This window comes from Aristolochia californica, unplaced genomic scaffold, assembly GCF_029961685.1.
Source record: "Aristolochia californica isolate CCGP_79_NKW_82.1479 unplaced genomic scaffold, dmAriCali1.0.hap1 SCAF_3, whole genome shotgun sequence".
In the NCBI taxonomy this organism is placed as follows: domain Eukaryota; kingdom Viridiplantae; phylum Streptophyta; class Magnoliopsida; order Piperales; family Aristolochiaceae; genus Aristolochia; species Aristolochia californica.
In genome coordinates, this window is record NW_027181992.1 from 1,345,439 (window position 1) to 1,373,088 (window position 27,650).

The following is a 27,650-nucleotide window of genomic DNA, read 5'->3' on the forward strand; positions in this document are numbered from 1 at the left end:
AGAGATAATTGGGTAAAGAATGAAGCGAATAGATTCTACAAGTCCCCGAAACAGATTTTAGGATAGAAGAGTTGCTGTTGTTTATTTGTTCTAATTCCATCTCATACTGAAAAGCAGCTGAATAAAAAAAAAAAACTTAATTAACAGATGCTGCATTAAAGCTGAACCAAGCTGATTAAAATTATAATTACTCTCTCTCAACTTCTGAAAACCAGTCCTGAGTGAAACCAACGCAACTGTATGTGAAAAGCTTTGAAATTTTTTTCTGGTCATATCCAGCTAGAAATGAGGAAATGGAGAAACGGAGAAAATGGTCATCGAATGTGTAGTGTATACGGCATAAGAAATCCATTAAGCAGCATGCGTGTTGAAAACAGCTTCAATTCCACTAAAACCTTCTCTTGCCAATATCCTCCATGAATCATGCTCTTGCCCTCCCGTGTCCCACCTTTCCCTGACCTCTGTTCTACGCCACTCTTCATGGTTCACTGATCATTTACCACCATGCCACTGGACCCTTATCTTGATGATCATCTTCTTGAACCAGACAAAAATATCTGCATTCACCCCTTCGTATCCTCTTCGAGTTTAGCCTCCAGAAGTGTGGATGGTAGATTGCTTGTTAAAGCAAACAAAACGAAGGTTTAAATACAGAGACGAAACTGTTTATAAGCGGGGCAAAATCCTGTTATTCACAAGCAGTAGTAGGGAAGTTTCTAGGATGGGCGGCACCTTCTGTGACCACGAAGTGAGCCTTTTTGTGGTCCTGCTCAAACCCACTTTAGACCACTGAGAAAATGGAGCATTGCAGCCAATCCACTATGCATCTTTGCCCCCGGTAACGTTTATTTCACGACGTGATTCCTTGACAAGGCGGTTCGAGTTTGTCGGATATTGTCCCAGGGGAAGAAAGACACGGGTTTTGTTGCCATCTTCGGTTTGCTTTCTTTGGATATTTTAATCTTTTGTGTGTCATTCCCCTATAAATACAGACACATTCCTTCTCTTTTCACTCCCCCTTTTTTCCTCCCTTCCGTTTTTGCACTACACAAGACGTGATCTTCTTTAATTCTTTCAGATACCAACATGGGCAACTGCCTGGTTCACCGAGACAAGATGATAAAGGTCATGAAGATGGATGGAAAGATCATCGAGTACAAGCCACCCATGCAAATCCATGAGCTATTGGCTGAGTTCGAAGGGCACGCCGTCAGCGACGAGCTACCGGTCTCCCGGCATCTGCAGCCATCGACGAAGATGCAAAGCGGAACCCCCTATTATCTTCTCCCTCCAGGCCGGCTGATGCAGAAGAGCAAGGTTGAGTGGAAGGTGACTGATAGATCAAGTCCTACACTGAGGATCAAACTGGTCATGACCAAGAAAGAGCTGAGGGAGATGCTGGCTGAAGGAGGGATAAAGGGCGAGGAGTTGATAACTGGCCTTCAAAGTAAACCATGCATGAAGGATGCTGATAATGAAGCTGACAGTAGTGAAAAATTTGGATTGTGGAGACCTGTCTTGGAAAGCATACCTGAAGGAAGGGATTTAAGCTAAAAACTTTTTTGTTCCTCTTTGAGTTCGAGAGCATGAACATAGAAATAAGCTTTTTTACTCTTTATCCAAACGCATATCATACTGGTTATACTTTTCTTTTTCCCTTTTTCATGACAGTAAGAGAAAGCATGAAAGTACCCACGTTTCAATCAATGAAACCAGGAGAATTTCTCTACCATCTATGGAGGTGAGTTCACGATTGTAATAGAAGTTGGTTGGTCCGGGGGGGTGACTGAATCGAATTTTCTTGAAGAAGATGAAGAAAGTAAACAAAAGTGGTGGTTTGGTGGAAGCCCATTTGGTAATTGATGGCAGAGAAGATCCATAAGATCTAGGTGGGGACACGTCTTTGTTTTTCTTTTATCACTTGAATCAAGATTATATTTTGATATCAGATCGTATATAATACACTCAATTAAAGAAAGATAAGAGCACAATCCCTTAAACCTTTCAGTTGTTGACTCTCATAGTGGCCGTCTAATCAGATTCCTCCTTTTTCAGTTTTTCTTTCCAATTTCTATTGATACCCAACAAAAGTGCAACCGGGAAAGTTACTGAATTGGAACTCATTCAAAAAGTTCAAACTTTTATGCTTTAGGTATTTGTCACAATTGGATTGAACCAGTCCAATTTGTACCACTAAATCCCTGCTGAAAAGATGCTCAACAGTTTGAAAAATATCATATTTGGCAAGAACATTAAAGTAGCAAAATACTTGGCTTCGCCTTCATTATAAGGCATAGTGAAGATCATCCCAAAATGACTAACCATCCTAAGAAGTCTTCTTCCCAAATAATAAATTCAAGATCTTTGTACTTAGTAATCCATATGGGATTACTCCTTAATACTCTCCCTCACGTGTAGGCTCTCTTTTGTGGCTCTACATGTGGATAATTTTGGTGAAAGCCCATATATGAGTTCCTGCTCTGATACTATGTGAAGATTTTATTAAAATATTTTTATTCACCACGAATAATGGTGAGTATGCAATTTGCTAGGCTTCTGCCTCTTATGCAAGTAATTGGTCTTCGGACATCAATGACAACTTTTTGTTACTCCTTTGATGGAATCAAGATATCCTCCATGTCGTTATGCCTATGATGGAGTCGTGATATCCTCCACAAGCATGACACTCGATTTTGAAAAGCTTCCATCTATAATAGTAATCCTGAGAAATTAGTTGAATGTGTAAACCGTTTTTATGAGAAACGGTTTTTTCATTACGTGGTCTCAAACTTTTGGCAGTTGCAACTCCCTCGGTAACACGAAACCATGAACCTTGATGGGAGGTTGGTTTTCGGTTAAGATATGTTTTTACGGTCCCCTGTCTCGTCACTCTCATTCCCCTTCAGTTCAGTGTCATCGCCGTTGAGTGCCAAGAGATCGGAAGCACCGAGAAAACAGAAGCGAAGGAATTTGAAGCGTATGGACGGAGATATGATTTATCTTACGTTTAATTTATAATGAATTTCATATTGTATTAGAAATTCATGTTTAAGACTTACAGTTGGTATCAGAGCAGACCTCTGATCCAGCGTTTTGATTTCGAGAGACTCTGTTCGGTCTCTGTTTCTGTTTTTGTTTTTTAAAAACAAATTCTGTGCGCTTCCCGTTTGTGGGAGGCGCGGCTCTTGCATCGGCGAAAAGCGTCGGAGAACGACGCAGCACCGACTCCGGCAACCATTCCTCACTGTTTGCCGGCGTCGACATTGTATAAATACTGGTGCCGACAGTCTTTGTTCGCTCTCTGTGCGGGACTGTCGGCGGCTCTCTGGTGACGCCTGAGAGCGTCGGAGACGCAGCGACGACGCCGGAAACAATTCCGAACTATTTTCCGGCGTCGATGACTTGAAAGTACGCCGGCGGGACGCTGGGCAAAAATTTTTCTGCGCGCAGCTGGAGGTTGAAGACGACCTCCAGCGCGCAGAATCATGTTGATTAAATTTATAAGGTATTTTTGTAAATACCATCGAGTTGGCTCGGGACGAGTTTTCTTCGACTCGCCGTTCCTACTCGGCAACCACGACTCAGGTCGGGTTGACTCGAAGAAAAAAAAATCGAGTTGACTCGGACGAGTTGAGTTGGCTCGCCATTCCTGGGCCGAGCCGACTCAGTGCATAAAATGTATTTGCGCCGGCGGGATTCGAACCCGTGCGGTCGCATATTTATGTGCGCCAGTGACCATTAGGCCACCGGCCGTCTGCTGTTCAACATATAGGAAATTATAAATTTATTTCCTCTTACAGTTATGCATTTTTTTGCTTATATGTAAATGCATGAAATTAAAGTTATGCATAATATTATAGTTTTCAATTATGCATATCTTATGAGCATATTTGGTGCATAATGATAACATGTTAGTGTAAGTTACAATTATGCAATTCATGCTATTCTCATATATTAATGAGATTTAATGTCTAGTGATTCATGTAAGTTTTATTAATTAGAGAGTAGCCACAACATCTTTAACTTAATAAAAATTATATATTATGATTAGGATCACATAAAGAATATTAGACATTAATTGTAACTAATTTTACTTGATATAATAAATTTTATCCCACAGGAATTTTTATTATATTTGAGTTTATTAGTTAGGATAAAGTATCAAGTTATTCATAATTTACCCACAAGGATTATGAATTCATAAATAATTTGATAGTTTTATCATAAAGAACAATTAGAAATTAATTGTAATTAATTATACTTAATATAATAAATTTTATCCTACAGGAATTTTTATTATATTTGAGTATATTAATTAGGATAAAATATCAAATTATTCATAAATAATTTGATAGTTTTATCATCAAGTTTACTCATAAAGAATCTTGAATCTATTTGAATTAAAAACATTTAGCCCACAGGCAATGTTTTTATGTCAGTTGATTTGATTTTTAAGCATGATTTACATTGGTAAAGCATGATATTTTATTCAGGCCTCAATTTTAACATCAGCATGTAATTTGTACTTTTATGCAGTTATACAACCTGCACATTTCTCTGATTTTCGTTGTGATATCCCTGATCTTAAGGGAGATAACTATAAGGTCTGGAAAGAGAGAATACTTCTTCATTTTGGGTGGATGGACATAGATTATGCTATTAGGAAAGACGAACCACCCGTAATTACTGATACCAGCACTGCAGCTGCAATTACACTTTATGAACGATGGGAGCGATCTAATCGCCTCAGTGTAATGTTCATTAAGACTAAAATTGCTGCTGGTATTCGTGGTTCCGTTGAGCAGTATGAAAATGTCAAAGACTTGCCGAAAGCCATTGATGTTCAATTTGTCACTTCAGATAAGGCATTAGCAAGCACCCTAATCATGAAGTTCTCATCACTAAAGCACACCAGTATGAGAGGTGTGCGTGAGCACATCATGCAAATGAGGGATATTGCGGCTCAATTAAAAAATCTTGAGGTTGATATGTCAGAATCTTTCGTGGTGCATTACATTCTGAATTCCCTTCCGCACCAATATGGACCCTTCAAAATCTCGTACAACACACATAAAGATAAATGGTCAGTTAATGAACTTTTGACCATGTGTGTTCAAGAGGAAGGGAGACTGGTGATGGAACAGGGAGAAAATGTCATGATGGCAACACATGGAAAGGGCAAGCATCAAGCCAAACAAAAAGGGAAGGGTAAAATATCCCCCCAAGCTGGTATTAAGAAAAATTCCAAGTGTTTTTTCTGTAAAAAGAAGTGACACATGAAGAAGGAATGTGCCAAGTTTCAGAAATGGCTTGCTGACAAAGGTACACCAACCTCATTTGTTTGTTATGAATCTAATATGGTTAATGTCAATAATTACACTTGGTGGATTGATTCTGGATCAACAATCCACATCTCGAATTCCTTGCAGGGTTTGCAAAACCTAAGGAAACCAGTGGGAAGTGAGCATCAAATATTCTCAGGAGATCAGATGAGCTCACATGTGGAAGCTATAGGAACTTGCTATTTAACTTTAAGTAGTGGCTTTGTTTTAAAATTAGAAAATACCTTTTATGTTCCAAGTTTCTCCAGAAACTTGATTTCAGTTTCATGGCTTGTACCTTATGAATATTCTTTTAACTTTTCAGACTCATCTTTCAGTTTATATTATAAGTCTGATTGTGTTGGGAATGGTACATTGTCTGATGGTCTTTATAGCATTAATTTACAAAACAATGCCACTTACGGTTCAATGCATGTTCACACTGGTAATAAAAGAAGTGTTATTAATGAGGATTCCTCTACATTATGGCACTGGAGATTAGGTCATATCTCCATAGATAGAATTAAAAGATTAGTGAATGAAGGGGTACTTAATACTCTGGATTTTACTGATTTTAAGACTTGTGTAGACTGCATAAAGGGAAAGCAGACTAACAAGTTAAAGAAAGGTGCCAATAGGAGTTCAACCATATTAGAGATCATACATACTGATATATGTAGTCCAGACATGGACTCACATGGTCAGAAATACTTCATCTTTTTTATAGATGATTCTTCACGATACATGTATCTCTACATGCTTTATAATAAGTATGAAACCTTAGATGCCTTTAAGATCTTTAAGGCTGAAGTAGAGACACAATGCGGTAAGCAAATTAAGATCGTGAGATCAGATAGAGGTGGAGAATACTATGGTAGATACACTGAGAATGGACAAGCACCTGGGCCATTTGCAAAGTTTCTTCAAGAATATGGGATTGTTGCCCAATATACCATGCCTGGTTCTCCGGACCAAAATGGTGTAGCAGAAAAAAGAAACCGAACATTATTAGGCATGGTGCGGAGTATGCTTAGCAACTCCAATCTTCCTAGATCCTTGTGGCCTGAAGCACTTAAGACGGCAGTGTATATATTAAACCGAGTTCCAACCAAGGCTGTTCCAAAAACGTCATTTGAATTATGGAAAGGTTGGAAACCGAGTTTGCGACATATGCGCGTTTGGGGATGCCCGTCTGTAGTGAGAATTTATAATCCACAAGAGAAGAAGTTGGACCCAAGGACCATTAGTGGGTATTTCATTGGATATACTGAACGGTCTAAAGGTTACAGATTTTATTGTCCATCTCACAACTCTAGGATTGTGGAATCAATAAATGCAAAATTTCTTGAAAATGACTTGATCAGTGGGAGGGATCCAACTCGGAACATAATTTTTGAGAAGGATTATTCAGAATCTCAACCTTTCACCTCAAGTGATAGATTGGTTATTGTTCACAGCACCCCTCAAGTACAAACTTGTGTTGAACAATCAATCATTGAAGTTCCACAAATTGCTGACAACATTCCAGTAGATCAAGTTCTTCAAGAGTTGCCAAACACTTTTGAACAACTAGTTGAACCACATACTTCTCAGGAAAATGATGGTTCTACATTAAGAAGATCTACTAGACTCAGGAGATCAGCAATTCCTGATGATTATATAGTGTATCTGCAAGAATCTGACATTGGAACCGCAAATGATCCCATGTATTTTTCAGAAGCCATGAGTTGCAAATAATCAGAATTATGGTACAATGCCATGAAGGAAGAGATGAATTCTATGAAGAGTAATGAAGTCTGAGATCTTGTTGAGTTGCCTAATGGATTTAAAGCCATTGGATATAAATGGTACAAGGCAAGACTCGTTGCTAAGGGATTCACTCAGAAAGAAGGAATCGATTACAAGGAAACTTTTTCTCCTGTATCTAAGAAAGATTCCTTGCGCATAATTTTGGCATTAGTAGCCCATTTTGACTTAGAGTTGCAACAAATAGATGTGAAAACGGCATTTCTCAATGGAGATCTAGAGGAGGAGGTTTACATGAAACAACCTGAAGGATTCCCCTCTAGTGATGTGACCAATTGGTTTGCAAGTTAAAAAAGTCAATATATGGCTTAAAATAAGCATCCTGCCAATGGTATTTGAAATTCCATAATGTAATTTCTTCATTCGGTTTTGTAGAAAACATTATGGATCAATGTATATACCAGAAGGTCACTGGGAGTAAAATCTGTTTTCTTGTTTTATATGTGGATGACATTTTGCTAGCAACCAATGATAAGGGTTTTCTACATGAGGTGAAACAATTTCTCTCTAATAATTTTGATATGAAGGATATGGGTGAAGCATCTTATGTCATTGGCACTAAGATTCATAGAGACAGATTTCGAGGTATCTTAGGTCTGTCTCAGGAAACCTGTATTAATAGTGTTAGAGAGATTTCAGATGAAAAGTTGTTCACCAAGTGTAGCTCCCATTGTGAAGGGTGATAGGTTCAATTTGAACCAATGCCCGAAGAACGACCTTGAAAGGGAACAAATGAAGGACATTCCATATGCTTCTGCTGTTGGAAGCCTAATGTATGTTCAAGTCTGTACAAGACCTGATATTGCATTTGCTGTTGGGATGTTGGGGCGATATCAGAGTAATCCCGGGTTAGACCACTGGAGAGCTGCAAAGAAAGTCATGAGGTACCTTCAAGGAACCAAAGACTACATGCTGATGTATAGGAGGACGGACAATTTAGATGTCATTGGTTACTCAGATTCTGACTTTGCTGGCTGTGATGATTCCCGCAAATCAACATCAGGATACATTTTCTTGTTGGCCAGTGGAGCAATATCATGGAGGAGTGCCAAACAGACTTTGACCGCCACGTCGACTATGGAAGCCGAGTTAGTTTCCTGTTTTGAGGCGACTTCACATGGTGTATGGCTTAAGAGTTTCATTTCTGGGCTTAGAATTATGGATTCTATCTCTAGGCCATTAAGAATATATTGCGATAATTCAGTTGCTGTTTTTATGGCCAAGAACAACAAAAGTAGAAGTCGAAGTAAACACATCGACATTAAGTATTTGGCCATAAGAGAACGTGTTAAAGAAAAGAAAGTGATCATTGAGCACGTCAACACTGATTTTATGATCGCAGATCCTTTGACTAAGGGCATGCCACCGTTTAAATTCAAGGATCATGTTGTGAATATGGGACTTGGTTCCATTATGTAAATATTTTCATTGTATGAACAATGTTATTTCAGTGAAATTTTTAATTAATGTGATGTTTTTTTCTCATATTTATGTGCACTTTAATTGTGAGAAAATTCATCTGTGTTGGACCAAGAGTAAACATAGGGTTTATTCATAAAGTATAAGTAATACATACATAGTAATACATGGAAGATAATACTCGTCATTAGAGGACCTATCGCCATGATTCATGTATTTATTACTTAAATTCAGATTATCGATGGGTTTAAGATTATATTAGAAGTTTGGACCAAGTGGGAGAATGTAAACCGTTTTTATGAGAAACGGTTTTCTCATTACGTGGTCTCAAACTTTTGGCAATTGCAACTTCCGGCAGTTGCAACTCCCTCGGTAACACGAAACCATGAACCTTGATGGGAGGTTGGTTTTCGGTTAAGATATGTTTTTACGGTCCCCTGTCTCGTCACTCTCATTCCCCTTCAGTTTAGTGCCATCGCCGTTGAGTGCCAAGAGATCGGAAGCACCGAGAAAACAGAAGCGAAGGAATTTGAAGCGTATGGACGGAGGTATGATTTATCTTCCGTTTAATTTATAATGAATTTCATATTGTATTAGAAATTCATATTTAAGACTTACAGAATGTTGTAGATTGATTTCCTCATCTTGAAGCATCGTTTATTTTTTCTTAGCAGCCAGTGAAAGTTTATATTATGTGAAGTCTTGAATTTATGGAAAAGAGAAATACCTCATTGACTTGATGTAATCAGAGTATATGAACCTCTATTTATAATAGAGGAAGGTAGTAGAGTTCAATTACAATTAAACTATCCTTGTCCCAATTACACCCAAACTCTATCACTTAAAGATAAGTCCTAGTATAATTAAATAACCCAATATAAATAGAAGACTAACATAACTAAAACACCTCTAAACTAAAACTCTTCTGTGAGACCTACTTCCATAATAATTCTGGCTTTGTAAGACTTCTCATGCCACTTCATGTGATCATGGTGGGTCCCACCAGCTCATGATCATATTGGGTCCATATCTTATGGGTTTGGGCCCATTTTCCAATACTCTTGAATATGTGGGTCTTCCTTGGTTGTATGGGTTTGGGCCCATATTCCAACACTCTCCCTCAAGCTGGGGGTGAGAGAATATCATGAACTCCCAACTTGCTGCAAATAGTGTATAGGATCTTCTCATAAAATGGCAGTTATCCATATTTTCCAACACTCCCCTTCACACTGGTGGTCTCTTCCATGAAGCCCAATAAGCATAAGATAAGTGAGAGTAAAATCACTCCAAGTTGTATGACATCGCTCCATACTCCAGTCATAAGTCATACTGGATGTAGGATACACTCCTATCATTCTCTGGTAGTGGGTCTATACGCAGTGCTTAGAAGTGTAGTCAAACTCTTCTATCACCGTGTCCATCCACAAGACAACGACTCTCAAGTGGTAGGAATAATAAATACCAATTAAGGGGGGTAATATATATGTAATAATAAGTTTCTCTATCACGGTGTCCCAACACGAGCACCAACTCTTAAACGTGATAAGTGGGTAATGTCTGTCATTCACAAGATAACAATAAAAACCCACGGGTATATATATAAAAGTCTAAATAGACTTAAAAACACCCATATGTATGTACATGATGGACTTAAACTCCTAACCGAAGCAACACTCAAAAGGTTGGCCCAAAGGTATGTGAGAGTCAAATAAAGGATGGTAGGAGAAAGGTTACCAAATAACCAATAGGTAATGGGTAAAGAGGAAGATAAAATGCTAAAGTCACCACTTCTTCAATAATAATGTCTCATCCAAAGAGACACAATAGTTGCGGGTAAAATGATTCTAGGCTCATATAACATGAACCAAGATAATAAAAATCTTTGTAAAATGACCCATGAAATAATTCGATGCGAGTATGTGCACAAAATAATATATTGACCAAGGAATATGTTGCGAATACTTCAAAATAATAATCTAGCCAGAGAAATATAATTGAGTCAAGCCAAATCAAGTATCACCAATAATTAGCACAATTATTATTGCGAGTAAGGATTCTTAGTCTTCAATCTTCTTTGCTCTTTCTTATATTTTTTCTTCTATTTCTCTCCTTCAAGTTGGGAAGTAATGACAGTGATCCTGGTTTGAACCAAATAACATAGATGTAACAAATTTACAATAATATAGCAGTAGATAATCGATAAATGATAAAAATCCTTAAGAGTAATAAAGACACATAAAATAATTTGGCTTAAATTCGGATTTCTCAATGCAACAGGATACCAGCCTGACTTTTGATTATTCCAATGCGAATATATCTTAAAATATAGATCAGATTGACATGAAATTTTCTCCTTTTGAAACTAGATTTAAATACCTTTCATCCAAATATAACTTCTCTTTATAACATATACTTCTATTGATATATATAATCTGGTAGATTTCGATATCTGTAATCTGGCTGAACTAAGTACTCTTTCTCCTTTTGCCCGCATAACCATTGACTCTTCCAAAATCAATATCTCTTTATAAAAAACTCAAATTGAGAATTGGTTGAATAGGGAAAAAATAGACTTACGGATCTTTCTTTTGATATATAATTTTTCATATAAAGTCTTGCTCTTGATAGCATAAAATAACTCAAAAGTTGAAACTTTCTACTGCTGCTCGAACCTCTTTTACAATCTGACTTTTTGCTGCTTCAAATATCGATTTCTTTTTTTAGATAACTCTGATTGCAAATAAAAGTTTTTCCTTGGAAAACAGACTCGAATATTTTTCTGTCAATATATAATATGCAATATGAAAAGCTCAATATATAGGTAAAAACGCAAAGTAAACAACGGGTGTAGGGTTTGAAAAGAGAAAAAAAGGTAAATATGAACCTAAACTACTAGAGATAGATAAAAAAAATATCACATTATCTCTATGGGTTTACCAAGTCAACTCACAAAACCTGCTCTAATAGCATGTTAAATTTATGAAAAAGAGAAATATTTCATTGATTTGATGTAATCAGAGCACATGAACTTCTATTTATAGTAGAGGAAGGTAAATAGAGTTCAATTACAATTAAACTACCATTGTCCCAATTACACCCAAACTCTAACACTTAAATATAAGTCCTAACATAATTAAATAACCCAATATAAATAAAATATTAATATGACTAAAATATCTCTAAGCTGAAATTCTTTTGTGAGACCTGCTTCCATAATAATTCTGATGTTGTAAAACTTCTTATGCCACTTCACGTGATCATGGTGGGTCCATATCTTATAGGCTTTGACCCATCTTCTTACACTCTTGAATATGTGGGTCTTCCTTGGTCGTGTGAGCTTGGGCCCATCTTCCAAAATGAAGTTTAGGGAGAGTAATCCTTTTTAGTGAATAATGGTCCCAATAATGGGTCATGCTCATTTCTTTTAGACATGAAACATATATATAAGCAAAGAGAAAGTAATCTGCAAGGGCTCTCTTCAGCCTTCTCCCGCCTATAGAAATACTTGTCTATGTTCCATTGAACACAATTTGTTGCAACAAATAAGTATATTTTAAGCATACATCAAAAGTATAAATCTCCTGTCTTCCATCTAGTATTTTGTACATCAAGGAATTGTAGTATTTACATCAGACGAACTGATTGGGTCATTTGTTCTTCCGTTCCACTTCCAGAGCTATTTCATTCCGACGTGTGAAAGGCAGTGTAAATGGGGGATTGTACTGCAATTGAATTGCAAAAGAGTTTTCTCCGTCATTACAATTCAGTAAAAAACTGACAAGAAATTGCCTGTTTTGGCTCTTACCTGTGCAACCTCAACCACTGCATTCTCCTTCACTTGGAACAAGGGGTCCTTTTTGAGATCATCTCGTAATTGTGAGTCTCTACGTTGAACTTCATCATCTGTAACGAACCCTGAATTAAATGAACAGAACAAGTTAAATGATCAGAAGGGAATATGTATAGATATCTAAAAATAAGTAAGAATTGGATTAAGTGTACCGAGTTAAGCTTCTCTGTAATTCTAAAGCTCAAATCTATAGTAGACAAAGAGAGAACCTGAAAAGGCAGTGACTGCAACAATTTTTCTAGGAATCTCACGGATCCGGACAGAGGGGTCCTTTGGTACTGGCAACCTAGAACCGTATTTGGAAGGCATGACAAACGACATCTGCCATCGTTCTTGATTATCAGACTGAAAAACAAATTAGAAAAGTTAGATCATCCCATAAAAAGACTTGTACAAACAGAATAAGAACCACAACTATTTGACAAGGCTGACAGTAAGAAAAGGAAAAAACTACAGAAACTGAATTGGAACGGGATTGATAAAGTAAATACTTTTTTAGATTAGTAGAAGCAGAAACTTCTAGTTTGCCTCCATTTGGGCATCCATGATTTCTCCGCACCACATTTAAAGGAGTTCAAAACAGAACACAACCACGCAGAAGTCAATCTCTACCGCACAATCTGAAGTACCACCAGCTGAACTTAAACAAAATTCTTATGTATCTTCAACTAGGAGTACTAACCTTCTTAGTAATCACAGGTGTTGTCATCTCCATTCGCTCTCCCTCTGATTGATCTTTTCTGGTAAAAACAGGACTCGTCATCTCCATTTTTTCCTTCGCTACATTCTAGAGAAAAGGCAAACATCTGAGTACGTGCACAAGTGCTGACTGATATGAGAAGAGTAACATTTCTTTCCACATGGCTTATAGCGTACCTCACCAAATAGGTATGCAGCCAAGACATTGAATGATTTTGATGCACCAGTGAAATCAAATCCAGTCTTCCCAGGCATTGTCGTCTCGGCAATGAAATAAGGCTGTTCCAGAATTGTGTTTCACTGTCATAAGTTACCTCAAGTAGATTAAAAGCATGAAAGACTGAAAATTGAACATGGTTTTAAGCAAAGTGGCAAACATATAATAATCATTTCGATAGTAATGATCATTTGATTAAATAACTTGTGTAGTACAACCACACAAGTGACTGCAACCCTTCCTGAACGATCCAAAAAAATGGGAATAAAAACTACCCGGCGTTGTATCTTTGTCCAGTAAACTTTGATTGCTCATAAAAAAATATAAGAAAGAAATGATGCATGCAAAGTTACGAACCTCTACTTCTCTGATCTCGTAACTTTCCCTCCGCCTCAGAACTGTAAAATTTACCGTCTCAAGATCCGGTACTTCAATCAGAAAGAAACAATCAGATGGAGATCACCAAAACGCAGTAAGTACCAAAAACTAAAAAAATCCTTAGTCGAAAAATTGCACAAACAGTCCAAAATTCACCTGACATCAAAGCCTCTTCCAGATTGCGACTTTCAAACCTTCGCGGGAACACGTACTTCGCAGTTTCGTTCGCCAAATCAATCAAAACTGTATTCAAAATGTACGAGAGCATAAATCCTTTTACAGTACTGGTGAAAAATACGAAATTTAATCAAATTTCAATATGTTTGAATGACATCGACAGTTACGTCGTTGGGAAACTGTAGCTGCCTGCGACACCACGGCTTGGACGAGAGAAAGCCGAGTTTCTAGAGGTGATCGATCGGCCCGATTTGGCCTTGGAGGAGCAGCTGTAGCAGAGATCGACAGGGCCTTTCCATGTCCTTCGGAGACGCCAAATGGAAATTTTTGGAGAGGTTGGAAGACAGAAAAAGGTGTGACGACAAGCATTTCTTCTTGATTATACTTCTATTTTAGTCCGGTCGCAGAAATTTTTTCTTTAGAAACACTTCTCCCCGATCTGCATCTTCTTGCGTTCTATACCGCTCTAGAAGAAAAGTATCAGATCTTGCGACTGTAATATCACACACGCGTCTGCTTCGACTGGTGAACACCACACGTGTGCTCATTGAGATGAATATCGAGTAATAAACGGAGGGTATGCAAAAGACGGGAAATTTGTTGTCTTGTCCAAGTCCGCCATTGTTGTTACTCCACGAGCATAAGTCACTGGGAACTGAAACCAAAACGGAAGTTTACTCCAACAAATACTTTACAGCCAAGTAAGAAACCCAAAGAACAGAAAAGATTTTTCTATATAAAACAGATTGCAATATTTCTAAAAAGTGGAAGAGGAAAAAATAATAACTGCTGTTTCCTCGTTTACATTCAAAACATTTTGTTGTATTCAACGCTACAGTTCATTCAAATAAAGAAAATGCAGCAATCCAGAGCCATCTTTCAAATATAAGATAACATTGATTTAATTGCTCTGATCCTGATGTCTCAATCGGTAAACTTCATTTACTCACGTCAAGTTAAAAGGGCATTTCATTGTTTTGATTTTGAATTACCATAAAGCTGAGGCAAGTTCATCTAAGAGGAAGTTATGGTCATATTGAAGATAAATGGCAATTAGGTCATATGCCAAACTTATGACAAGATATGTGTGGTATTTCCAATATAAGAGAAGATACAAAATTTCTATGCAGAACAGAGATCACGGAAGAACTTTCCAAGTAATGTCATAGGTTCTTCGTCAATTCCTAACCTGAAAAGGAATCACAGAGTCAGATGGTATCATTGCTGAACCAAAATATAAACTTTTGACAAATGAAAATGAAAACAAAGGAAAGTTACGCAATATCTTTACACTTTGAGATTGGAAATTTTATACCTAGTTAAAAATGTAGTTTTGAAATATAATTTGAACTTAAACATACTTCGTTCAGGTGATCCCAACTGAATAACAACAATGAATTCAAGAACAATTTAACTGTATTGCACAACTCTCCACAACCTCCCCGCACTGGGGAAAAGAAGAAAGAAAAAAAATAATTAATTTGTTTAGAAGACTCTACAGCCTAAGCTACATTTTTTATATTTCAAACAATGCCTTTGACAGAAATATTTTTTCTCCTCTACATCAACTCCATGGACCAAAAAGTCCTCAGCATATTCCGCAAGAAATCCCAAGGCCTCCTCATCAAGAAGAACATCACTGAACACCTGCCATCTATCAGTAACAACTTGCATACTTTCCCTCCTGCAGTCTATGGACAAAACCTATCTCAACTAAAGAGGTATTGACCAAAGAGAGAGAAAGAGAGAGAGAGAGGGAATACAAATTTATCTCCATTCACTGTAAGGAGATAAGCTCAGAATATGCATAACCTTTTTCTACAACTAGATTCAATACAAGCCTCTGTTTCCCAACAAGCTGAACTAAATTCTTCATCTTACCAAGATCCATCTTTCCATTGTTAAAAACATACTGCAGCAGAGGCATGAACCAGAATCTAAACTCTTAACTGATAAATTCCAAAAAAAATGGGAATATCCTTGTTAAAAAGAAAAGGAAAAAAATACAGTTGAGTTGTTATACCCTTAGTGAACTATATTATTGCCTTTATGTGCACACACCAATGTAACAATCACATGGTTTGCACCTTCTTCAAGGTAACCCAAGGCATTGTCCAGATTGATTCTCCCTCCAATTTGGAAACCATCTGCAACCACTCACTTTTAGCATTTGAAAGAGAGGATTTTTTCTTTCAAGAAAGAAAAAATAAAATCATAAGAGAGCCACAGTGGACAGAAATATCATAACATTGCTTACAAGAGATTAAGCCCATACCAGGATAGGCATGCAGAGCTTCAATGGCTGCAGAAATGCTAGAGGCTCCGCACCAAGCATTATTACATGACCACCTGTTAGATCATCCTCTTTGTACAAACTCACAAACTCTGCTGGAGACTTGTCTGACACAAAATTGGTTATGAGAGTAACCCTGCCTCAGCAGAATCCTTGAGAGTGGAACCAACAATTTGTTTTACTTTAACCTGAGAAATTTACAGCTGCAAACAACAGTGACACCATATAAATGTCATGGAAACATTTTAATGTACACTATTAGATACACATATAAATCTCTTCTAGGTAACCGAAAGTGAGAGTATCAACAATGCCACAGAAAGAAATCCAATGAAATTCGGGGCCAGAAGTCGAAGGGTATGACTTAAGAAGGAAAATAATCTAAGAATCCCACACATCAACAAGTTTAATCACAAACCCAGACATCAAAGCAAGAAATAGTTGTCTACAGTAACCTTCATCACAAAGAAATCCAACAATTGTGAAAATGACACCTTATAAAGATTATGCACATAAGACAACTAGAATTAAACCAAACTAAAGAGTTTGGGCCACAATACTCTTGTACCGGCAGTGAGTGCAATATAATCATCCATTAAGGCAACAAGGAAAGCTTCAAACACAACCGAACCATCTAAGTGCAACAAGAACACTCATAATTCAAAACTCATAAGACATGCTAATGAAAGACGACCAAGAACATTCCAATCAGAGACCTTTGGACCATAATTCACCTCTATTTACAGCTTTACTTGATAGGTTGCATCTTAACTTTGCAGGTAATTGATTGCTCTCATTCACTCCTTAGCCAAGGAATGACTCTTTTACCATAAAACCAGACCAATGCCCACAGCGATATTCTAGATAACAACAAAGCAACACACAAGAGTATGCTGTAATGAATCAAGTTAAGCTTTTTAGAGCTCACCTTATGTATATCAATACAAGGTGGAAAACAAACTACACACAGGATGGGCTGCATGGAACCTACAATATGAAAAATACAAAGCTATGGCAGCTTTTATCTGAAATAATGAGTCAAATAAAAACCTTGCTATTGCAAAATAGAAAGTAAAGTTGAAGATACTAGAGCACCTCATTGGCAAAGCTAAAACAGCCTTCTGCTTGGGCACATGATAAATTGCAGCTATAGGAGCTTCTTTCAGTGCACTAAGTTTAGAGGTTGAATTTTGTGCATGATGAGAACCGCCAATAGCTTGAAATGTCTCTATTTGCATATTATCAGTCACTTTCACAATATAAAAAATATCATCAGGTATTGACAAAATAAATTTTGCAACTCATTTCTGATTCAGACCAGTAAATCATATAATATGCTTCATTTTGTTAACCAAAAACATAAAGACCATGAAATATTACACTCTGCCAGAAAATTCTCCACTTAAATCAGTTTGGAATGCGTATTTATCCACCAACACAGTATTATAGTCGATCAGAAAGACACTCATTTTTTATATATTATTAAAGCAGTGGCTTATTTTCTCTCTTTTTTTTTTAGACTTAAGCCTATGGCGTCTATAACAAAGAAAAAAAGAAGGTCATTGTTTTCAGCTAGTGAATGAAGGCGAGGCCATTCACAACGTACAGATAAGCTTTAGTTAATACAATGAAAAATGATTTTTTTATTATACACTGATTGCACGCGAAATGGGAAAAGCCGCAGTTAATTATCCCTTTAATCTAAGATTAAATCCCATTATCTCACACCAGTTACGTTGGATAATCTTATTCAGAAAAATATATGGAATTATATCGCACTTGAAATGACACGAATTATTGACATGCTTTAGAATGTTCTTCAATTAATATGCAATTGCCCATCACTTGCCTACTTAAAATCATCAGCTAATTACATTGTGCCACGGACGGTTCTTAGACATGGTACCGGGGCAGGGAAAATGCAGAACGTAGTTGCAGGCAAACAGTTCCCAACAAATAACCAAGAACCGGATAAGTTGACAGTGTCGTATTAGGAAAGATGATTCAGGATCCAGACATGCTAAACAACCAAATTCAAAGTAACTGCATGTAAGCATGATTATCATAAAATAAAAAAGAAAAAAGCAAAAGGAATCCACTACAAGAAGTAAACACAAGTGCCAAAATAATCCCCAAAGTTATAGAAGTAGAAATAAAGTGGAAATATAAAAGAGAAAAAGTTTGCTCACACTGAAGAGAGTAAAATGAGCTCGCTACGACGATCACAAAGCAGGTAAGAGAGGAGCGGAATGACAGGGAAGTAGCCGACTCGCAGTGAGGCGCGAGCAGGGAGATGGAGACTACGAAAAGGAAATTTGCTGATTCGATTATTTGTTCTTTTTCGCACCGTTCGATTATTTTTTTGTTAGTGTGGTCGATGTAAAATGTATTGGAAAATAAAAAATAGAAAATATAGAAAATAAACACGGTTATTTTTATAATTCAAAATAGAAAATATAGTGAAAACAAGAGAACGAGTTATATTTTATAATAAACTAAATAAATAATATACATAAACAAATAATAAACCTAAACAAAGATGGTTATTTTTATAATAAATAATTTAATTTAATATTAAAATATACTAACATAATAAATTATTAAATAATATATTTTATTAATAAATTAAGATAGAAAATATTATGTTGTACATTAATCAATAAATAATAACAATGTTATTATATATTAAAATATTATATTATGCATTATTGTAATCGTATATCATGATATATTATGTACTAGAAATAGGGGTATATTCGTTCAAAATAATATAAATCATAAATTTTAATATATTTTATATATGAGTTATATATTTACTAAAATTAAATATAAAATCTGTAAATTAACCTTTATAAAGTTAGTTGGAATGATGGAATAGAATACGCCGTCAAGATCCCAAGCTGGCTTAAAGAATTGTAGGATAATCGGGTAAGTTCTACGATTGCAGATTTTTTCCACGTAAGCGCAGTACCAGGATTGACCGATATTTACATTTCCCGCGAAAGAAAATGAAAGCAGGGTAAAAGCGTCATTTCGTTCACTAGACTTCCCCGTTCTTGCGTGTCTCAAAGTCTCATTCGGAAGCACTATCTTTTCCCTATACCAGAGAATCAGAGATAGGCCTCTTATGTCTTCGTATACATGCGAGGGGAAGAAAAATTAATCAAATAATTTCTTCATGATACACTCTAGGAAGAAAAATCTCTCCTTGTGTTACTTCTAATGGCGTCCATCGCCACGTCTTTCTTCTTGTCACCAAAATCCCGCTGCTGCTTCTCTCACAAGTCTTCGACATGTTACAGGCCTCTGCATTTCCGTTATTCGATCTTTCAACTTCCATTTCACCTCCGCAATGTCCAAAAAGTCCAATTCCGTGAAACTAGGATATCCGCCCCTGTATGCAGAGCAAGGATTGAGATTCCTGCTAGTATCAGGCCTGGAAAAGCTGTTGAGACGGATAAATTACCTTCGGACGTTCGACAGCGGGCAATGGATGCGGTTGATTTCTATGGAGGTAGGGTTACCATTGGAGATGTCGCAAGCAAGGGAGGATTGAAGTTGAATGAGTCTGAGAAGGCTTTGCAAGCACTTGCAGCAGATACCGGAGGTTTTCTAGAGGTAGTTCCTTTGAAATTTGGGTTCAGGAGGTTGGGTTTAAGGGTGTTGTGGGTTTTCTAACTTGAAGGTAGAGATGAAGTTGTGGTTTTGTGGGTTTTCTAAATCGCAAGTAGATTTGAGCTTGTGATTTTCCTGCGAAAATTAACAATAATGTGTTGCTGGTTAGTGTGTGTGCTCGCTGGCTTTAGTTTGATGAGTTTGTTGGTTTTCTTTCTAAACTGCGTATCTTTTTTCGCTTAGAGTTGTTGAATTCGTGTTTTACTTGCTAACGCGTATGGTCTTTCGCTTATAGTATGTCTGTTGTTAGGGTGTGGTTCTATGTTCTGGTAGCTGAAATGTCATTGATTTCAGTTTGTAAAATTCGGGTTTCTTATGTCTGTTAATTTGTGGCAATTGCTAGGGTCTGAGGGATTACTAGCTGTTGTCAGGAGAAAGTAAGTAAGAAATATAGCTTCATACTCTGAAATGTTTTCAAGTCAGAGACATTTAGTTTGTATTTTTTACAATGTGCTTGTTTCTCAGTCTTGATGCTTGTATGTTGCATAGTTTTGGTTTGTTCTAATAAGAAAGAGGACAATTTCTGTGGAGACTTGGGCTGCTGCTCAGTGGTCTCGTGGGGGTTTCCTAGATCAAGGTCACAAGTTCAATCCCCACTGGACTTGAGGGTAACTAGATATAAACTCGCTGTAATAGAAGACCCAAAAAAAAAAAAAAAAAAAGACAACTTCTGTGATAATGACATTTGACTCCCACCACGTAGGAACCTCAAATTCTTTTTCATTCCAAAGTGTTAACAATCTAAAAGTTAAACAACTTTTATTCTTCCATTTTGTGTTTGCCATCGTTTATGACCTTTTGAAGTTCTTGATTTCATGAATGCAATCTTTTTCAAAATGGTGTTGACAGGTATCAGATGAAGGAGACGTGCTTTATGTTTTTCCAAAGGATTATCGAGCAAAGCTTACAGGCAAAAGTTTCAGAATGAAAATTGAACCTCTACTTGAAAAATCAAAGGTATTTCCAGTTTCTTGTGCCCCAGATTATTTAACCTTTATTTGACTAATAAACTAAACCAGGTAAAAGACCTTAACACTCAAGTGTGTAAGCAATTTTTTTTTTTTTTTTTTGCATTTGGTCCCGTTTTGGAACAAGTGGTTTACCTGCTGGATGAGGTTTTCCCAATTTCTTGAGTTCTTATCACATAGTCTTATTTGAGTGGCCCTAGTTCCAAACAGGACTCTAGTTTGTGGCACTGCTGAAACCAGCATAGGTCTTGTGGGGTACATGTTTTGCTTTCCAGCAGAAGTTGATTTACTGTAGAAGGAATGATTCCTCATGATTTAATCTGTCTTTTGCAGGCTGTAGTTGAATACCTGATTCGGGTTTCATTTGGTACAGCATTGGTTGCGTCAATCGTTATTGTCTACACCACAATTATTGCTCTCATTTCCAGCAGAAGGTAAAACTTTTCTTCTTTGCCCAGAAATTCCATCTGTTGTCTTACTTTGTTCTCTATGCGGTTATGCACGAATCTACTCATGGAGTATAGGAGTCTTATTTCAGTTGGGAGCTTAAATGCAGCGACTCTCCCAATATATGGCAAGTTATATAGGAAGCAAGACCTGAAAGTTTCCAATGTGGATGACTTTTAGTTTAAAATTCAGTGATTGGATGATCTTATGTCTCCCATCGATGGTGTTTGCTTAAATATTACACTTGTATTTAGTGATATTAGATGATGGGACTGAAGACCACTGCTCAATTTCCATTCATCTGACAAGACCTTTGATCATTGTGCCATAGGCCTCATGAGAATTTGTTCCTAAGGTACTAAGGTGGTGGTGATGCCCTAAATATTCTGTGATGGCTACTCATATACATTCTAGTCTTTGTTTTAGTATCCTTTTTTGTTAAAAATAGTTGTAACTTTGGCTAGTTATTTTTGGACCCAACTTTAACATGGTGTTAGAGCAGGTGCTCATACTTGGGTATCCACTAAAAAACTATCCACATGTAAGAGCCATAAAGAGGGCCTCTAAGTGAGGGGAGTGTAAAGAATAGTCCTGCATGGATCCTGTATTAGAAAATTCCTGTGCTTTTTACTTGGGAAAGACCTCCTGTCTTTCGCTAGTCATTTTGGGATAGTCCTACTTTAACATTTTTTTTTAACTTCATCTCAATTGTTATCTACATTTTGACTTTTTATTTTGGCATCAGTGATGAAGACAATCGTGGGAGACGGGGTGGAAGATCATACGACTCAAGTATTACCGTCTTATTTCCATCTGATTTATTTTGGTAATAATTATTAGTCATTGTAGATCACAACATTTATGTTTAGTTCTGTAATATATTGCCTTATTTTATTTTGTATTAAATGTCTCAATGTGATGTAAAATTCTGGGATGCTTTTCTCTGGTTCATCTTTTGTCTTCTCTAATGTTGTAGAAACTGTAATCATGAGAGGAGTCGTAAAATGGCTGGCACTTCTCATGTTGAGTTGTCTTTGGCAGGTACTGGGATCCATACTACTACAAGAGACAGCGTGTTGAGAAAGCTGAAGGACTTAACTTTGTTGAATCTGTACAGCCTACATTTGTTCCGTCAATTTTGTTTTATTGCATATTTTTATTCTTCTGATATACTGAACTGGTCTGCTTGGATATCTTTATTTTGTAGGTTTTCTCATTTGTATTTGGAGATGGGGATCCAAATCAAGGACTGGAAGAAGAGAGGTGGAAGTTAGTAAGTACTGATCATACAGTTCTTTAAATCATATGACTTTTTATTTATTTTATTTCTTTTTTTGCAATTTTGAAGCGAAATACATTTTTCATTAAAATCTAGTAGCCAGACTTGTGTTGATTCACAATCAATAGACTCTTACATGTGACATTCTACACTCAATGGTTCAGTTGCACATACCACTCCAAGATGTTCTGCTAATTTCCATATATATTTTGTCATGATAGATTGGACAGTACATTGCGACCAATGGAGGCGTTGTCACAGCAGAAGAGCTTGCTCCTTATCTTGATGTTCCACCAAATGGGAGAAATATGGTATGCGAATTATATGTAAATCTTCGTTGTTAGAAAGTATGAATATTATGCTAGGTTTTTGGGGCCACACTACCTGCATTGAATGGCATATGGAAGAGAGTGGCTTTAGGGTGCAAAAAAACTTCACCCAAGAAAAAAAGGAATTATCGAGGAAAAATGTTTTACATTTGGTGTTAATTTTTGGAACACCTAGAAATTAAATAACAGGACAACCTTATTTAACTTAGAAATAACAAAATTGCACTTTTGGGTAAATTCGAATTATTGTGTAATTATGTTCTTTGAAATGATCTTTGGACCAAGGAAAGTTCCCGGGCCACGCCCTGTAGAGATACAGCCTCTGAAAGGAGAACCACTTGGAAGGACACCTGATAACGCATACCCTTTTCAAAAAAAAAAATGCTCTTGGAAGCAAGAGAGACAAGATCAATTAGGGATAGTAGCAGGCAAGGTTCTGGAAAAACCACAAAGAAACTTGAGCCCCCTTATTCTGTAATCCAAGTGTTTAGCCCGCCTTGCTGCCTATTTTCATCTCAGCCCCTCTCTCTCTCTGGCTCCAAATGTGTGCATCATTTTTCTTTCTAAATCGGAGCTTTAATTTCACGGTTTCCGCTTCAAAATGAAACTGACTTGCTGTAAAGATCTCGTCTTACCTATTTAATGGCTCGGAAGATGATTTCTTTCTTTTATTTGAATTTTTCATGTCTTGTTTGTTACAGGATGATGAGTCATACATTTTACCAGTGCTTTTGCGATTTGATGGACATCCAGAAGTAGATGATAAGGTTTCTTTGTGTGCATATCTATTGTCACAATCAACAGTTCATTTATTTTTTGTTTTTTCAGCTTTGATTAACATGATTCCATTTCAGGGTATCATCCTTTATCGATTTCCATCATTGCAAAGAACAGCTTCGTCTAGGAGAAGTGGGATGAAAGAATTTGTTGGTAGAAGATGGGCTGAAAGTGTTGGTAACATTGACAAATTTTTCAAAGAAAGGAAATGGAAATTCAGGTTCTTTTTTCTTCTGTCTAATTATCTCTCTTTCTTTTTCTCTCTCTCTCTCTCTATAGATGTATGTGTGTGTGTGTGTGTGTGTCTATCTATCTATACCTAGATTTGTTACTTAACAGCAGAGAAAGTGCTCATAGATTATATGGACTGAGGCATTGCTTTTAAACTTGTTCTGTGGTTTGGATGGCAATTTCTGGTAAAGGTATTTTACATATTTCACCTTCTTACATTTCTGGGTGTGGCTTATGCCATGTGTTTATTGACCAATTTAATTTATTTTGTTCTTAAAAGTGTTAATTTGATTTATGCCATGTGATTATTAGACCAAGTTAATTCATTTTGTTCCTCAAAGTCTTAATAGTGATCCAGGTGTCTTGTGCATGTATACATACAGAGTATGTCTTTAGGCCCAGGATGTTCTGACTTGTTTATTGACTTATTTTTTTGAATGGTGGAAGATCTTCTGCTATTGATAATTTTTTTTTTTTTTGATACAAGTTGTAAAGCCCTCCAAAAATTGGCGTATGCTGCTATTTGTAGCGAGCACACGATATTCTTTAGTACTATTGATAATTAAGAACCATAATTCTGATTACTGTTGGCATTCTTGGCTCCTTTTGAGCTATTTGATAAGATTTGGGACATTAAATCTGTTACCAATTCTCTTACTAGATGTCTTCATCATAAACTTCTTGCTTTAGGCAACTCTGTGGCTCTGTGAGGCTGTTGTACTTTGTCAATTTTTAATTTTTTAATTTTCTTATCTCTTGCACCTTTTTCTCTCTCTAGTATAATATCTCCTTATTTTATCTTTAAATTTCTGTTGACCGAGCTTCCTTCTTTCATTTTTGGACATGGAAAACGTGTGATTTGATCGTAATTCTGTAAAATGATATGGTTTTGCAATCATTGTTTTTGAGGAAAGGGAAAACAAGTTTGGTGGTCCTATCTCTAACCTGCTTGATTTTTATTTTTATTTTTATTTTTCATTTTCATGAGTGTTCGTATTTTATGCCCCTCTCTCTTTCTCTCTTTCTTCTTTTGATATGACAAAATAGAGATATGGTATTTTTTAAAAATCTTATGCGGGAAGTGGAAATATGGTAAATAGCATGACCTTTCAGAGAGGGAAGAATTGGATGCAACCAACTTTGCTGGACTTGAGCCTGACCCCCTATATCCTTCTTTTTTGGTCTTGGATATCCTTAATAGCCTTTATATATAATGTATGTTTGCTGTGAATGTTCTATCTCAATTCATAATTGGTTTCCTTACGAGAAGTTTTTCATTTGTAGTAAGGCAGGAACACAAGAAAGGGCAATGGTCATTGGGCTTGGAGCTCTTAATCTTTTTGGCGTTATCATACTTGGCAGTATGTTAAAGTATGTTTCTTGTTCTCAGTACCATCTGCCCTCATATTTTCTTCCTCATTTTGCCTTCTTTGTACTGACAATCAACTTTCTATTTTGAAGGAGCGTTTCAGTTGCACCTGCAGGGCTTATCTCATTTGTTGCTGATATATTTCCTTTGCTTCAGGTGTTTGTCTCACTCCATATATTTTAGGGCAAATTATTGAGTCCATTGAACATAACAGGCTTATAGGCATCTAAATTTTAACTGAGACACAGACACAAGAGACAGGGTTTATTTATTATACTCATCCATGATTAAGAAAACCTTATCATGGGAGAAATTGACCGTTCTAGCAAGTAGCTTCATATGATGAAGAAGTTCAAAATGGAGGAAAAGAGCTGTCTTGAGGGAAAAATTGACCGTTCTGGCAAGTAGCTTCATATGATGAAGAAGTTCAAAATGGAGGAAACGAGCTGTCTTGAGGGAAAAAGAGTAAAATGGAAAGTTTTGAGGGAAAAGTAAAGTGTTCAATAATAAGTAGGTTACCTTAAGTTCTGGATTGGGATCTGTTCACTTAAGTTTATTTGACAAGAAAGTGTTTCTGCAGGTCTATGCTGCCTCATTTTTTGCCATTCCAGTTTTTCGATGGTTTCTTTTGCGTCAGACTAATGCAAATATAGAGAGAAGGAATCAGGCAAGAAAACAACGAGCTCAGGCACTTGAAAGACCAGATCTATCACTCCGACAGAAGGTAAATGTCTTGCCATTGTAACACTTAGTGTCAATTTACCTAATAAAGTTTAAACTATTCACTATGAAACTGTAGAATGTGAAATTTGTGTCACTGAAGACATTCATTGACGAGTTTTGCTGATATTGATTAAGAGCCAAAAGGGTCATGTACAGTTGCAACTTGTTCAGGGTCTAGTATCCCAAATTTCTGTAAAAGTAATTAGTATTTAATGCTGTGTTGTGTTTGACCTTGTTCAGCTGTTAAGTGCTCGAGACATGGCTCAAAGGACAGTGATTGGGAAGGATCGGATAGTGTACACTACTGAAAAAGAGTTGTCTGATCAAGATTATGAAGCAAGAGAGTGGGAGCGGCGATTGACTGAACTGGAGAGGTCAGAATGATGAAAAAAAATCTCATGGTTTTTCCTGCCACTTCTTTAATTTATGCTAATTGCAAGGAGTAGTAAGTTTTTTAATGATGGATGTTTGAAGTGGGGGGATGCTCGCTCTCTTTTGATTGTTTTCTCATTCCCTGTATAGAATTTGTCCGATTGCATATAATTTCAAGCAAGGGGAAATGTTGGTGGGACTATCATGTATAAGAATTCATCTCATCAAAGTTACTTCTGTAATAGCTTTAAAAAAAACTTTTTTGAAATTCCTTATTAAAAAATTCCAAATCGATTCGTACAAGTCGTAACAGTATCGTGATGTGTATTGTTACCTTCTTTCTTTACAAGCTCCAAGATTCACGGAGAACACAAGAACAAGGGGACCATTTTGAAATATGTCTGATTGATAGTTAGGATAAAAAACTTAATTTTCCAAAAATAAAGAATATTTAAATGACCAACAGCAACTTTTGATATTAGATATTCAACATTGACAATTGGCTGAGATTATAAGTTCGTACGCTGTCACATCTTTTAGTGGCTCATTGAAAAAGTCTGACCCTTAACAGGTAACAGCATGACAAAAGAGACTCGGTACCCTTTTACATTAAACCTATGAATATGGTTTTAAAGATTCATTAAAATTTTAGATCCGAGTGGGGGTGTGGCTTGAAAAAACCTCCCCTAAGTTAGAATTTTAACTTAAATTCAGTTTAAATTGAAACTTGAAATAATGTTCATTAAGGGGGGTTAGTCCACAATGAAGTGGAAATGAAGTGGAAAATTGAATTGAAGTGAGATGAATTGTTTCCACTTCAACTCATGTTTGGGTGTTAGTCCAGGCCGGTTGAAGTGGCTGGAAAACAGATTCCAGTGTTAGTGCCTGAAAAACATATTCCAGTGTCCTTTTCTAAATAAAGAAGAGAATGAGTAACCTTTTATGATTATAGTTTATTATAAATTAAAACAATAATTACGAGTGACATGAATAAATTATATAAAATTAATAAAAAATTAAAAAATAACATAAGGAAATATAATAAATAAACCTAATGGTTTAATTAATTATAACAATTGGATAATTAAACCAATTAATAATTATAATTTATTATTAATTAAAACAATAATTACGTGTGACATGAATAAATTATATAAAATTAATAAAAAATTAAAAAATAACATAAGGGAATATAATAAATAAACCTAATGATTTAATTAATTACAGCAATTGGATAATTAACCAATTAATTATTACAATTAATTATAAATTAATATACTAATTACGTGTGACTAGAATAAATTATATAAAATTAATAAA

The 27,650-nt window shown here is 36.3% G+C and overlaps 3 protein-coding genes and 1 long non-coding RNA gene across 5 annotated transcripts; 2 read left to right on the forward strand and 2 right to left on the reverse strand.

The window, feature by feature from the left end:
- The first annotated feature begins 1,086 nt into the window (after window positions 1-1,086).
- LOC137958550 (uncharacterized) lies at window positions 1,087-1,554 on the forward strand. Its single transcript, XM_068805611.1, has one exon. It carries the CDS (start codon window positions 1,087-1,089, stop codon window positions 1,552-1,554), a length of 468 nt encoding a protein of 155 aa, XP_068661712.1.
- A 10,480-nt stretch (window positions 1,555-12,034) lies between these two features.
- Window positions 12,035-14,361, reverse strand: LOC137960425 (heme-binding-like protein At3g10130, chloroplastic). The gene is made up of 8 exons (XM_068808055.1): window positions 14,035-14,361; window positions 13,847-13,933; window positions 13,670-13,740; window positions 13,273-13,374; window positions 13,079-13,183; window positions 12,606-12,741; window positions 12,352-12,461; window positions 12,035-12,268 (listed from the first exon to the last, which is right to left on the reverse strand). The coding sequence occupies exons 1-8, from the start codon at window positions 14,234-14,236 to the stop codon at window positions 12,194-12,196; spliced, it is 888 nt and encodes a 295-aa protein (XP_068664156.1). The 5' UTR covers window positions 14,237-14,361; the 3' UTR covers window positions 12,035-12,193.
- Window positions 14,362-14,781: 420 nt separating this feature from the next.
- LOC137960518 (uncharacterized) lies at window positions 14,782-18,416 on the reverse strand. Of its 2 annotated transcripts, none has more exons than XR_011114179.1 (4): window positions 18,350-18,416; window positions 16,143-16,363; window positions 15,891-16,014; window positions 14,782-15,056 (listed from the first exon to the last, which is right to left on the reverse strand). It is a non-coding gene; the product is annotated as an uncharacterized lncRNA (long non-coding RNA). The 2 variants fall into 2 exon arrangements; XR_011114180.1 differs by having other exon boundaries at window positions 16,125-16,363.
- Window positions 18,417-19,249: 833 nt separating this feature from the next.
- LOC137958884 (uncharacterized protein At5g03900, chloroplastic) lies at window positions 19,250-26,624 on the forward strand. The gene is made up of 13 exons (XM_068806079.1): window positions 19,250-19,778; window positions 20,685-20,792; window positions 21,137-21,237; window positions 21,996-22,076; window positions 22,292-22,361; window positions 22,458-22,523; window positions 22,751-22,840; window positions 23,560-23,625; window positions 23,713-23,855; window positions 25,151-25,237; window positions 25,328-25,391; window positions 25,816-25,959; window positions 26,199-26,624. Exons 1-13 carry the CDS (start codon window positions 19,383-19,385, stop codon window positions 26,340-26,342), a joined length of 1,560 nt encoding a protein of 519 aa, XP_068662180.1. The 5' UTR covers window positions 19,250-19,382; the 3' UTR covers window positions 26,343-26,624.
- The last annotated feature ends 1,026 nt before the right edge of the window (window positions 26,625-27,650 follow it).